This window comes from Mytilus edulis, chromosome 5, assembly GCF_963676685.1.
Source record: "Mytilus edulis chromosome 5, xbMytEdul2.2, whole genome shotgun sequence".
Taxonomy (NCBI): domain Eukaryota; kingdom Metazoa; phylum Mollusca; class Bivalvia; order Mytilida; family Mytilidae; genus Mytilus; species Mytilus edulis.
In genome coordinates, this window is record NC_092348.1 from 24820472 (window position 1) to 24835211 (window position 14740).

A 14740-nucleotide genomic window follows, 5' to 3' on the forward strand; every position below is an offset into this window, starting at 1 on the left:
GGATGATGTATTCAGTTTGATATAAAGATTGTTTTATTTTGTAGAATAGTGCAGTAGGAAAACACTTTGTGGCTCTGTCAACTAATGTTGTAAGTAGCAAGTACTATGGGAAAAAGAGTTTTCAAAAAGGTTATATGTGTATTTGACCTTCTTAATGTGCATGGTAGGGGCTTGTGGATATAAATTGTTTTTTTTTTTTAAATATAGGATTTCGCCATTTTTTCTATAAATGAACTTTATCATATACTTAATAGGAAAATGAAATAGAAAAAGGGAGTCACCGTTCATTTAAGCTAACAATCTGCCTTTGAAAGTAGCAAGCATTTTTGTTAAGGCACTTTTATTCTGTTGAACTAATAAAAGAAAAATAGGTAATATTGAAATATTTTTTCACCAAAGGGAGATAATTTGGAGCTATTTCAATGATATAAACATTTTAAAAGTCATCTGGGGCCAAATCAAATCATTTTTTTTGTTGATTTTTGTACCATATTGATCATAAAGTAACAATTAATACTGTAATAAATAAAATTTATAACGAAAAAAAATGTTTCAAATTTTTCTGATTTTTTTTTACCCTCAAGCCTCCTTAAGTACAGACTTTGAAAGTGCACACACTTATGATAATGAAATATATTATAATGTTCAGATTTAATTTCACTAAATACCATTCACATACATTATATATACGAAATGTGTGCAATGTGCATATTCATATAGTTAAAAAGATAAAACATTTTCTTTGCATTTCGGAAGGGATACATGTAAAGGTAATTTTTTTTTTATCAAATAATAGTATTTTTACTCCTATTGTTATTTGCTGTTCTATAATACAAAAGTTTTGAAAATCATTTTAAACAAATCTGGGAACATCTTAAATTGAAAAATGTTAATATCTTGAACTGAGAAAATGTTTGATTTTTTTTTTGGTGAAAATCTTGTAGAGAAATAGTCTTACGAAAACTATTTATTTGTGAAAAATCAATAAGTAGATGCATTTTGATAAAAAGAAAAATTGCAATATCGCATGGCATAAACAAATTGTACTAAATGGATTTCATATTGTAATTCAGATCTAAATTATTTTATCTGTTGATTTGTTTTACTAATTTTTTTTCTTTACAGACATTGGTTAAAGCCTTTGGAATCGATGAGAAGAATATGTTTGAATTCTGGGATGTAAGTATATTTATAACATTTTTAACATACATCTATATTATTTGATAGAACATATTTACGCTTTTGAGAATATAGCTGAATATGCTCTGAATTACCCTAGATCTCTCTCCAATTAACTTTCTGGCATTATGCGTCATCACTTTTTAATTATGATTTGGTATGTAAAATTGTGATGCAAAATTTGACTGGAAATTGTTTCATTTTAAGTTGTGGCATGCAAATGTGAATGTAATATGTATAAATGTTCATACAAATATACTTGACTTATAACAAGTAACAGTGTTTAATTTAAATGTAATATGGAGAAACTGAAAGTGTGTTCATATGACATAGAATCAATATTAAAAAATAAGGTAGAGTTAGTCAGTTTAAGTTTTCCTGATCTACAAAATTGAAAATGGAAATGGGGAATGTGTCAAAAAGACAACAACCCGACCAAAGAGCAGAAGACATCCGAAGAACACCAATGGATCTTCAATACAGCAATAACATTCCACACCCAGAGACTTGTTTCAACTGGCCCCTAAACAAAAATGTGTACAAGTTCAGTGATAATGGATATAATATACTGTGGATTCATTTATTTTCATGGGTATTCATTTTTCGTGGATTGCTGAAAACTTGCATATTCGTAGATATATGTTTTCCTGGTTTTGCCGATCTCTGTATAAAAAGACTATTGAAATTATGTTATTCGTTGAACATTTGATTTCGTGGTTCACATTTACCCACGAAACCCACGAAAATTTGTATCCAACGAATAATAGTGAATCCACAGTCAGCTTTTCTGCAGACATTAGCTAAACCACAAAATTTAATATCAAAGGAAATACAATTTTTCCTCAACCCACAAAAATTGGTCCCCACGTACATAAATGAATCCACAGTAAAAGAATAACAGATAAAAAATGAGGTTGATTGAGATTGAATACAGATAAGCAAGAATGAAAGAGCTAGTCTAGATATACATAAAACATAAAACTGCAATAATATTTATTATCGCTATTTTGTGCATTTTTCCTTTGATCTTTTTTTGTGATAATTTTCATATCATGCTTCTCGCTTGAGATGGAAAAATTATCGCTAGAAACTAAGGAGGCCACGTGGCATTGCTAACGAAATTGACATGAAATTGACAACGTCGTCACAGGTAAAATAGCTATAAACAGATTATCATTGGTCATCTCAACTCGATTGCTTTTCTCACTTTCGCTGTACCAGCTCAAGCGAGAAAAGCAATCTCGTTGAGATGTTTAACAATAATCTATAATTACATGTAAGTCTTTGGCTCATTCCAGTGTAAAAACTTTTACAGTTAAGAGGCGTCTTGTTCATGCATGTAACTATGTGTAGCAGACATTGTATCTTCTGAATTATGTTTTATTATTGTAGTGGGTTGGAGGCAGGTACTCCTTGTGGTCAGCCATTGGTATGTCTATAGCATTATTTATTGGTAAGTATAGATTATTTACATGAAACAGTAATAGAACAATCTAAAATCAGAATAGATTTGCAATACTAAGAATACCACTGAAATTTTAAAGGTTATTTGATGAGTATTCATTATTTATTCTATGAAAACTTACAGCTTCTGTTAAAATATATACTAAAAGTGACAAACTGATAAATTGTCATGTTCAGCATGTTAGTAGAGGGCTCTCTGCCATAAAACTTTACTCAGTTCTTAGAGTACAAAATTTGTGTACGAAACACCAAATCTACTATTTATTTAATGTACAACAAATTTATGCAGTTATGAGTACTAATTAAGAACATGAATTACAATGCATTACATCATTACTCTTGTATAAAGTGACCTTACAGGATATATAAGGGGTCAGTAAATTCCATATAGGGTGAGAGCTTACCCATATATATGATATTAGGTCACTAGCACACTAAATATTAGAATATACTAAAATTATATTAATAAGTTCATATTTTACCCGAATAATTCAGTTGTTATATTCTGCTGATCTACAATTACTACATTAACGCCTGAATGCATAGACAATGAAAAATCTTCAATCAACCATTCGGAAATTAGCTTGGGATATACCTATCTCCAATAAAATTGAGCTGATTGCTGATTATTCACCTTTTCTACAGGTCACCAATCAAAATCCAGGATTCGTGAAGAGTTTTTATCATGTTAGGAATTCAGGCCCTCGCAAGTAGGAGAGATCGATTACGGGGAGGGGGACTGAATTATTTGGGTTAGCATGGTTAGTGCATTTTGTTACTTTTTTCACAAAAATGTTTTGCATTAATAGGAATGGATAATTTTGAAGAGTTACTTGCTGGAGGACATTTTATGGATCAGCATTTCTGCACAGCTCCTTTAGAACAAAATGTGAGTATGGTAATGGGAACAGATTAACTAATCTTGTTCAGGATATATGTCAAAACATTCAACATGTTCAAGTTAGACAATGGTCAAAGACTGTCACAATCATGAATAGAATATATATATGAGATTCAAAACTATATGTTTTCCTTTATGAAATAAGTGGATTAAACTTTATCGAAAGAAATATTCATGCAAGTCAACAGTTGTTTTTTTTTTTCCAGAATATATGTTTCACCACTTTTGATATTTTTTGACAACTAACTATACTTTTTTGTTTGAATTTATTTTACTTACTTACAAAAAACAATCTGTTTGCCCCATTGTTTTCGATTATAAATTTTCAAACCTTTTTTCAATCTATATTGCAATAAGTAAACGCTAAACACAAGATAACCTGCAATAAGCATGATAAGTTAATTGGATATATACTTCCCGTCTAGTTTAAAGATAAAGACTTAAGTCAGAGATTTTTTTTACATTTGACATCATGTTTGAATATATTTCTTAATACAACAGTTTCTTTTCTTGTATTTATGTATCCCGTCATACTTTGAACGACAAAATTATTTCATGTCTACCTGTGCAAATTTCAAATGCGCAATTTAACACCAGTACTTAAAACCCGCCATTCTTTATGGGTGCATTTTACATAGATAAATTGAAACGTATAATATAAACAAAATGAGGATGTTAATTTGATGTATGCCTTTTTGTGCTTCTTCGTTACATTTGTTGTTTTTATAGTGATTTAGATGATAACACACTGTTGACTGCTGTACCCCTATTTTTTTACCTTTTTACTTATTGTGTCTGCTTGTTGTGTTCACGCATCAGTGACGATATAATGGAATTTGATGCGACTGTCATACAAGTGAGAGGTTTAGCTAGCTATAAAACCAGGTTCAATCCACCATTTTCTACATTTGAAAATGCCTGTACCAAGTCAGAATATGACAGTTCTTGTCCATTCGTTTTTGATGCGTTTTTTATTTGATTTTACCATGTGATTATAGACTTTCTGAATTGATTTTCCTCTGAGTTCAGTATTTTTGTGATTTTACTTTCCAGACCACAGTGAAAATAAAAGTCAAGAGGTAAAACTTATTATTCAAACACATATAAAAAGAATCAGTTATTTCTATATTTTACTTGGTAAATGGACCAGTTATTTTTACAATGTTTACTGAAGGTGCAATAATTTCTGTTTTAGGTACCAGTTATATTAGCTTTACTTGGTATATGGTACAGTAACTTCTACAAAGCTGAAACTCAGACTCTTCTTCCGTATGATCAGGTAAGTAACATAAACAGTGTATAAATATAACTACAGGTTGAATTGTTAATTTAGGCCACATTTACTATTTTATACCCAACATAGGGGCATTATGTTTTTCATTCTGTACATTCCTTCTTTCATTTGTTCATTCGTCTGTCCGTCTGTCCCCCTTCAGGTTAAAGTTTTTGGTAAAGGTAGTTTTTGATGAAGTTGAAGTCCTTATGCCCAACATAGTGGCATTATGCTTTTATGCCCCACCTACGATAGTAGAGGGGCATTATGTTTTCTGGTCTGTGCCTCCGTTCGTCCGTCCGTCCGTCTGTGCCTCCGTTCGTCCGTCCGTCCGTCTGTGCCTCTGTTCGTCTGTCCGCTTCAGGTTAAAGTTTTTGGTCAAGGTAGTTTTTGAAGAAGTTGAAGTCCAATCAACTTGAAACTTAGTACACTTGTTCCCTATGATATGATCTTTCTAATTTTAATTCCAAATTAAAGTTTTGACTCCAATTTCACGGTCCACTGAACATAGACAATGATAGTGTGAGTGGGGCATTCGTGTACCAGTGGTCTCGCTAGCCCAAAATAGAAGGGCGCCGCGCCCTGGGTGCCTTCATCCGCGCCCTTCTGCCCTGTCGTCTTTTTCCAAAATTATCTTGTGCCGTTTTGGTAAAATTTTGTTTTGTCGATTTCTGATCTCCAAGTTAATTACATATATGACACCTGTGTGATTGCCCCCAGGTTTATCATGTCATTACAATCAATTACTATGATAAAGACTTCAAAGGTGTTAATAACTAGGTAATTTAATTAGGACAATGTATCTTTTTGTCATACTTTTGATGAATGTGTCAGCGAGTGTGTTTTGCTTGGGTCGGCATTTTCGATGTCCAAGTCACAATGGAAGAGCGTATATAAATGAAGACTTTCGTGACTTTAGAATTGAATTTAAGTCATCAAAATAAAACTATGCCTTTACAGAAATGTCTTCCATCTCAACTTGTTAGCGACAAGCACAGTTTTTAATTAACCCAAACGTGGTGGAAATTGATTTTGGAGTTACTTCCCCTGTTTTAGCTTATTACAAATTTGTGCTCTAAAAATATTATCTAGTATCAAAAAAAGGAATAAATTACTAATTTAATATATATATAACATAGTAATGTTACCTTAAAGATATTAACTGTCTTTGAACATATTAAAAAATATATATTGCAATTTCTACTTGATAATTATACTTTTAGCAATCCATGTTCTAAACATTGTTAAATTAGTAATGCTCTCAAATTCAGTTGATATGATGTATTAAAAGCTATAATTCCTATATAGATAAAAAAAAAACCCACATATTCTTTGATAACGGGGAGAGCAAAGTTAAACTGTGAAAACATAATATGTTGATGAAGATGTACTATATCATTCATAACTACACAAACAATGAAATAAAGACTATAGTGTGTGATAACATTGTGTGAGGGAATTCGACGTTTGCTGTACCACTGTTCACTCCAGCGCAATTTATGACAATACCACTGTATCAATCAGAATGATTTTTTTTGAGGTGTTTTAAGAAATGATTTTACTTTGTTGTCGCGTATTATTCGTGATACATACAATGTTTTAAAAAGGCGAATTTTCTGTATAAAGTCAATGATTATGTTGACTTTTGAAGGCCAAACTTTTTACAGCCTTAAATACGCAAATAAAAGATCCAAAAACTATACCGATACAGAAAAACATGTTTATGAAATTATAGCAAATCTATTGGTTAACAAATTTTTATTCGTTGTTGCAAAATAATGAACTTAAAATATCTGACATTTTCTCCCTACCCAGTTTACCCCTATACATTTTATGATGTGGACTGGTCATTAATATTGAATCGTAGGCAATTTGATTGGATTAAGTTGTTATTAGTTTACCTTCAAACTTGTGTATGCCTTTCATACATGACTATTGATTAATTATAACGTGCATGAATGTGTACGGTAACTAAAATTACCTTCAAACTGGACACTGGACGAGTCAATATTATGTTTTATCAATGAAAGTTAAGGTATGAAAGGTAAGAATTGCCACTTCTTCTATTTTCACAAAATTTTCTGAATACACAGTCGAAAGATTATTTTTTAAAAGCCTATTGTGGAGATAAAAGAGAAAGTTTACAAATAGGACGTTTTGTTCCATTAAATAAGTCATTTCTTAAGAGAAATGCCGAAATATATTTTACGCACGACTACGGCAGGTAAAATTATTATTTATCATAACAAAAAAAAAGCATTTTTCAGTCTCATTGGAATGTGTTAATTACAATTAATCCCAAACTTAACAAGTCAGTAAATAAAGTCAAAATATGTTTGATCTGCCTATTTCTGGACATCAAAAGTCAATACGATCGTTTTAAAGTCAATTTCGTCTACCTCACAAAATCTTGTTAGGCACTATAGTTGAAAAACATCTTTATTTAAAAAAAACAACATATACAGTAAAAAAAAAAAAAGAGATTCGTTAACTCGTGATACACACAGAAACGTAGACAAAAAAAATTAGCAGTGCCCTTTCTTATCATAAAAAGTGCCCTGCCCTCCACTGGCACCCTGCCCCTTTTGATTTCTAGCTAGAGCACTGATATGGACACATTCTTGTTTAGTATGTGTTTGTTCGTTTGTCCCCCTTAGGGTTAAAGATTTTGATCAAGGAAGTTGAGGTCCATTCAAGTTCAAACTAAGAACACATGTTCCCTATGATATGATCTTTCTAATTTTTATGCCAAATTAGAGTTTTGACCCCAATTTCATGCTCCACTGAACTGAACATAGAAAATGATAGTGTGAGTGGAGCATCAATGTGCTACAAACACATTCTTTTCAATCAAAAGGATTGGTAAGACAGTCACCCATCAACACAACAAAACAAAAGAACTGTTTAGCAATGTAGACAACAGATGCAAAATAAAGGGAGATAAGTACAGGTTTTTCTGAGACTATAAAACTGCCATAAATTAAACACTGATTATTTTAATGATTTTTTGATAATTGATATTTTATTTACTAATTTCTTACAGTATATGCATAGATTTGCAGCATACTTCCAACAAGGTGATATGGAGAGTAATGGTAAATACATCACCAGAAATGGACAACGTGTGGATTATTCCACTGGTCCTGTTATCTGGGGGGAGCCAGGTACTAATGGTCAACATGCATTCTACCAGCTTATACATCAAGGTAAATTTACAAGCAGGGTGTTTCCTAATCAATTTGATATATTTTATAACCATTCAGATTCGATTGGGAATTTTTAGCAGCAGAAATCTTCTGTAAAGTGGTTATTAATAATTTATCTGGCAATTAATTGTGATTTTAAGAAAACTTATGTAATTTTTTCACTTAGTTTATTTTTTTACTATTTTTTATGTCAAAAGAAAGACTTTCTAAATGTCAATCTCATTGACATGCAGATTATCAGTCCTTGCTTCTCTTTCAAGGGTTTGCCAATGCAGGGACCGCGCTGTGCATCGCCAATGTCGCAATTTTCAATTATTTTTTTTACTTGCGACAAAATATGGCTGCTAGCGATATTTCTGGCACCAACATTTTCTAATGTAAAAACTTTCATTTCTTGACAATATCAATCTCCATTTTAATTGGTAAATATTAAAAAAAAAAAAATTATACAAAATTTCACCTGGCGACAAGTTTATGACTTTGTTTACGACCCCAAGCCAATCAACAGTTACAACAGGTGTCATAATCTGTTGTTACAGCTAATCCAGTTATCAGATAGGTCATTAAAGATCATCCACATTAATTAATTCAATAGAATTCATCAGTCAGCATTTTGTCTATTTCATTTGAAGAAATGTTCATACATCAACAGAATTTCGATGTTTACTGCAGTTGTATGAAGAAAGTGTAACTGACAGGAAGTCAAAACCCATAATCAACTTGTTTAAAACATCTTTTTACTTGTTTTCCATTAAAATAATAGCAATTGGTCTTTGACTGCCCTCAGTTATGATATGAAAATAACAAAACCAGCATCCATTGTTGATCATACTTACTTCTTCTACGTACTGTGTACAATCCTCCAAAGAAGGAGCACACCAGAATAAAGAAAGATAACTCAATTTTACTTTTTCCTATCATTGCAATACCTACTTTAGACATGTCAAAGATATGTCTACATAATTCAGGCTTTAGAATTTATATGTTTAGGTCTTTTGAGTTATGGGAAGAGTTAAAGAGGGTATTAGTAGCAGTATGGGTAGGATGCCTTTTGACATCTTTTTCTGTATTCTTTATTTTTAATACAAATTTTCACTATTCTGTAAATTTGAACACCTCTTATTTTGTTTTCTTTATTCAATTACCAGTTTTTTCTATTCTTTATTTTTTAATTTAAAGACATTTGGTCTATTCTGTAGCATATAGATACAGACCATAAGCTAATTTATATTTTTGTACATATGAAATACTGACAAAAGAAAATAAAGTACACATGTTGTTTTGTTGTTTGTATATAAACCTATGCAATAACTTACTTAGTATTACATGTTAAATGATGTAAAGTGCAGGCTGAGTGCAGTAGAAATTTAAATTAAACATAGTCAAAATTATGGTAGAAGAAATAAAGAATAGCTGTTTCTAAAGTTTGCTCCAAGTTTTCAAAACTGGCGACAAAATGTAGGAGCTGGCGATTTTTCTGGCTCCAACTTTTTGGGAGCCAGAGCAGTCCCTGCTGAATTCCCCATTTTACTTCCTGTTTGAAGAATTTTTGGAATTTTCTAGTTTTGTCCTAATGAAACACACCTTCAATAATTTTATGACATGATAACTAGCAGAACAGAGAGTAGATTGAAGTGTTGTAAGATTCATGTACATACCTGTCAATGTTTGACAATTTACATAGCTAGATGAACTGCCTGACATGTAAGCAAAGCATATAGACCAAGGATCTGTATTGTAATCCGATTGTATTAGTTGCTTAGGATTGACACTTAGTTTGTGTATTCATAATTAAATATAGTGGTGACAACAGCAATAGAATATCATACAGATATTTATATGTATTTTCTGGTCAAATTAATACCTAAAATAGAATGAGGTTATTGTAAATTTACTGAAATTAGATATTAATGTTTCATTTCTCAACTATAAAAATTCGGATACAGATCCTTACTTTATTTCATACAGTTTAAGTTTTATTTATCATTGAAAATGATATATACACTGACTTTTGGTCACCTTTTGATTTCAGGAACAAGGCTTATACCCTGTGATTTTATGATGCCAGTAGAAACCCAGAATCCTGTACAAGAAGGCAAACATCATCAAGTAATGGTTGTTTTATGTGGTCAAATGTAAACAAACATATATGAACGACACATGATAGAAACATGGACAAGGCTTTATAAGTTTGATTAACTTGTATCTCATCCCTTTTGCATATACTTAAACCAAAACACCTTGGCTAAAATTAATTTGGCTCATTAACTTTCATAAAATTTTGAGGAAATATTTACTTTGAATCGTTGACTAAAATATAAAAATTTCAAAAAAATGCACCACACACTTTATTAGAAAAATTTCGTTGGATATATAGAAGTTTGACAAACACTAATTTTGATCATTGAGATACCTAATATTTCCTTAATAATGGAAAGTCATTAAAACTTTCACAGCTGAATTTTACAGAGTAATCTCCCCTTTAGGGTTATGTATCACCTTATGCGAATAAAATATGTTTAAACTGGGACCATATACAAATGTCTATTAGTAATATTTATGACATTGAAGGAAAACAGTGAAGCAAGCTGTAAGGCATGAACTGCATTTTGGACAAATGTAATGTTCCTATGTAGGAAATCCATATAACAGATATATCTCTAAACAATAGATGAACTGTTGGAGATGAAAAGAGTTTTAAAATCTTCAGATTTCTTTTGGTCATGATTTGGTATGTTTGCATTGCACATAATATCAAAGTCATTATAAAAAAAATGATATGGAACTTTAAATGTTACAATAAATTATATTATTACATTGGTTGCAATGAATTACATTGATTTCCCAGTTTAATAAAAACCGATAATTTCACATGTGAAATAAACATGGTTATTGTTGTATCTTTGACATCTTACAACAATGGGCGTTGTCAAGACGTCGATAACGGAGGATCAAAACAAATTGTGAATGCGTAGAAAAAAGATATAGTTCCTTACATGTTTTACAGTAATTTCTTTAAAAAAAGCCATTTGCCAATGTAATAAAAAAAAATAACTAATTAAAGAATTCAAAAATTTAAAAATATTTAACTCATGACCAAACAACACTGATAATTAACTCATCGAGCTACGCGCATCTGTGAATTAATGTGTTGTTCGGTCACTTGTTGAATATTTTTTTCTATTTGAATTCTTTGATTAGTTATTCTGTAATTCTATTAGGGCCTCAACTATTAATTTGCCAAAGTTCTCCTAGAGTTGGGTTATGAACAATTGACATGATTAATCATCACTACTAGAAGGGGTGTCAAGTATAAGAAAAACCATAGGCAGAAAGTCATGGTCAAAAACTTTGTAAGTAACCCATGTGTAAATGAGCTCTCTTACCTTAAAATGCCTTTGAGTTTGGGATGAAATTAATGGTACATTAGCAAAATTTCAGCCTCCTTGCCTTTATGCTTTGATTAAATGGAATAATTCTTATAACTTCTAATTTGCATCACAGTTTTCTTGTTTACTTGAGTTGGCTCTGTGATTGCTGCAATTTTTATCCTTCAGTTGCAGTTTGAGGGCTTTAGTTTACAAAAACAGCTATAAAACTTTTATTTGCACCTTACTTAAATAGAAAAGCATGTAAATCTTACTAGAAACAAGGCTTAATAACTTCATTTTCATCTCAGATATTCCTACTGGTTACAAATATGGTACTAACTTGGTGCAGGTAACGAAATTAGGTTATTTAAGTGTGACAGGATTGCTTCCCTTAGTTAAATGTGGTAGATACTTAGTCAGCCATAAGCTGTTGAGCTGAGGAATTACTTCTTTAGCTCAGTTTGTTAACACATTGCCTTGTAGTAAAGAAGTCCAGAATTTGAGTCTTGATGGAGACAAACAATTTTGTAATGAGATTTATGCTATCTGTTTACAAAAATATTTAAACAGAAATTATATTATTTCAGATTTTGATATCTAATTTTCTGGCCCAGACAGAAGCTTTAATGAAGGGAAAGTCTAAAGAAGAAGCTTTAGAGGAACTGGTAGCTGCAGGAATGGGAGGAGAATCTTTAGAAAATATATTGCCTCATAAGGTAAAATCTTTAGAACATGTATTGCTGCCTCATAAGGCTTCTTTAGAGCTATTATTAATTTTTGTTAAGATTGACCAATTATATTTATTTTGTTTGATAGAAAAAATTATTTAACAACCACCAGACTTCGATAGATATGAGAAGTAAAATAAAGAAATTTTTATGGACACGTAATGTTGGAGTTTTGACACAATCTGCATACATTATGATGCACGGTATAATTTTTTTTGTTAAGGGGGCTCCTGGGTATAAATCAATTTTTTTTTTCTAATATAAGATTTCGCTATATTTTTTTTATAAATGAACTTTATCATATACTTCAAAGAAAAAGGAAATAAAAAAATGGGGACACCGCTCATTTAAGCTCACAATCTGCCTCCGGAAGAAGCATACATTTTTGTTAATGTCCTTTCTTTCTGTTGAACTAATAGGAGAAATAGAGGTAATATCGAAATAAAAAAATAACCTTATTACAGAAATCGCTTAAATTTGACAGTTATTTAGTTTATGTACAGCTTATATGAAAACAATAATAAAAAATATAGGTCACCGATGAGCTAAAAAAAGATATTTCAAATTTAATGCCAAAAATGGCATTTTTGCACCAAAGGGAGATAATTTGGAGCTTTTTCAATGATATAAACATTTTAAAAGTCATCTGAGGCCAAACCGAATCGATTTTTTGGGTTAATTTTTTGGGTTGATTTTTTTATCATATCATAAAGTAATAACTAATAGTGTAATAAATAAAATTTGTAATGAAAAAATAAAGGTTCAATTTTTTGCTGAAATTTTTGTACCCACGAGCCACCTTAAACAATTAAATTTTACTTGGAATGATGAACCAACACCTTTGAGAAGTCTTTTGGTAGAGCTCTTGATTCACAAAATACACAACCATTAGTACCATTCAAATGATACTGAATCCAGAGTGCTAAAATGAAATTTATTAATGCCTTTTCCATTACAGGTTTTTGAAGGAAATCGTCCCAGCAATTCCATATTATTCCAGAAATTAACACCTTTTATGCTAGGTGTACTGATAGGTAAGTATATCATAGGCTGTCAACAAAATGCGACATACTGTGGATTCATTTATTTTTGGTGGATATCAATTTTTGTGGATTAGAGAAAACTTACATGTTAGTGTAAATTTAATTTCATGGTTTTATCCTAGTCTGCATACAAACCTATAGAAACATTGTCATTCCTTGAAAATGTAATTTAGTGGTTCACCTGTACCCATGTAATCAACATAAATTGGTATCCAACAAATTATTATGAAACCCACTAACTTAAACATGTTTAAGCAAAGAACAATTTTGTGGTGACCATAAAAGGCATAAAACTTTGCTCAGTGCTCGGAGCACAAAAATCATGCTCGAAACATGAAATCCAGCAATTTAATTGGTTGATTTTTCGAGTCTGAGTACAAAAATCATGCTCCAAAGATTTATGACCGTGAGATGTCAAGAGGTGAATGTATGATATATTGTAACACCAAATTCCAGCTAATTGAAGATTCTGATGTTAAAGTTGATCCAAAGAATATTTTCTGGTTATGGACTGATATTGCTTTCAATAAATGAAAAATTCAAGACCTGTAATCCTTAGGATTTCACCTGATTTATTTCAGTAGATTTTCTTAAGAGTTGTTTCTTCAATTTAATCATATTACCTCATTTACCAAACAAGGATAACAAAATGACTTTAAAAAATTAAGATAAGTAAATATAGTGTTCATATTTTATTTTTTAAGTATCATCCTTTATAAAGTGATTTTGCCATTTTTGTTTATAGTGTAATATGATGACAATAACTTAAAAAACAAAAGATAAACATATGCAGTGATCATATTAAATTTCATAACTACCCTAACATGAAAAGAAAACAATCAAACTTTGGACAATTGCTGTTTACAATTATGAACATCAACCATCATTTATGCTTGTCTATGAAATAAAGGAACGTAATTGTACTTTAAAAGTGTGTTTGAATAAAATGAAAAAGTTGAACATTTTTTTATATGACTATCTTTGTGCATTCAAATTAAGATGTTGTTTTGTACTTGACAAGTTGCATATACTTCGTCACATTTTTTTGTTAAATGACTGGTCATTTAGACATTCAATGACACAAAAATTACCTGTTACATGTACCACCAAAAACTCCATCTTTAGGTTCACAATTGTATCTTGATTATTCTATTTTACAATTAATCTCATGTATTACAGCTATGTATGAACACAAAATATTTGTACAAGGAACAATCTGGGACATCAACTCATATGATCAGTGGGGGTATGTATATATATAACTTTATTTCCTCTATCATAGAGATTTGGTGTACATGAAATATATGAATCAGAAAATTATAAACTTTATTGTTTCTATGTCTTATACATAAAAACGATGAAATTTTGAACAATTGAATGTAAAAATGAATTACTGACACAGGGATATGGCTCGCCTGGCAGCATAAAATTCAGAAAAAGACAATCTGATGGACAGCAACATTGCTTATTAATTCAAAGTCAAAAAACCATTATCCTATGGGCCGGTCCTAGAAATGGTCAACAAATTGAGATGTACAGAAAGTACTGTTATCTTATAGAAAACTTTAAAGATTG

General features: G+C 30.9%; 1 protein-coding gene across 1 annotated transcript in view; it reads left to right on the forward strand.

The window, feature by feature from the left end:
• The window catches only part of LOC139523286 (glucose-6-phosphate isomerase-like), a 29423-nt gene that overhangs the window by 13069 nt on the left and 1614 nt on the right, over window positions 1-14740 (forward strand). The window contains exons 7-16 of the mRNA XM_071317153.1: window positions 45-89; window positions 1126-1179; window positions 2572-2632; window positions 3453-3532; window positions 4740-4823; window positions 7861-8023; window positions 10056-10132; window positions 11982-12110; window positions 13081-13156; window positions 14345-14411. Of these exons, the coding sequence (XP_071173254.1) occupies window positions 45-89; window positions 1126-1179; window positions 2572-2632; window positions 3453-3532; window positions 4740-4823; window positions 7861-8023; window positions 10056-10132; window positions 11982-12110; window positions 13081-13156; window positions 14345-14411 (836 nt within the window). The remainder of the gene's footprint in view (window positions 1-44; window positions 90-1125; window positions 1180-2571; window positions 2633-3452; window positions 3533-4739; window positions 4824-7860; window positions 8024-10055; window positions 10133-11981; window positions 12111-13080; window positions 13157-14344; window positions 14412-14740) is intronic.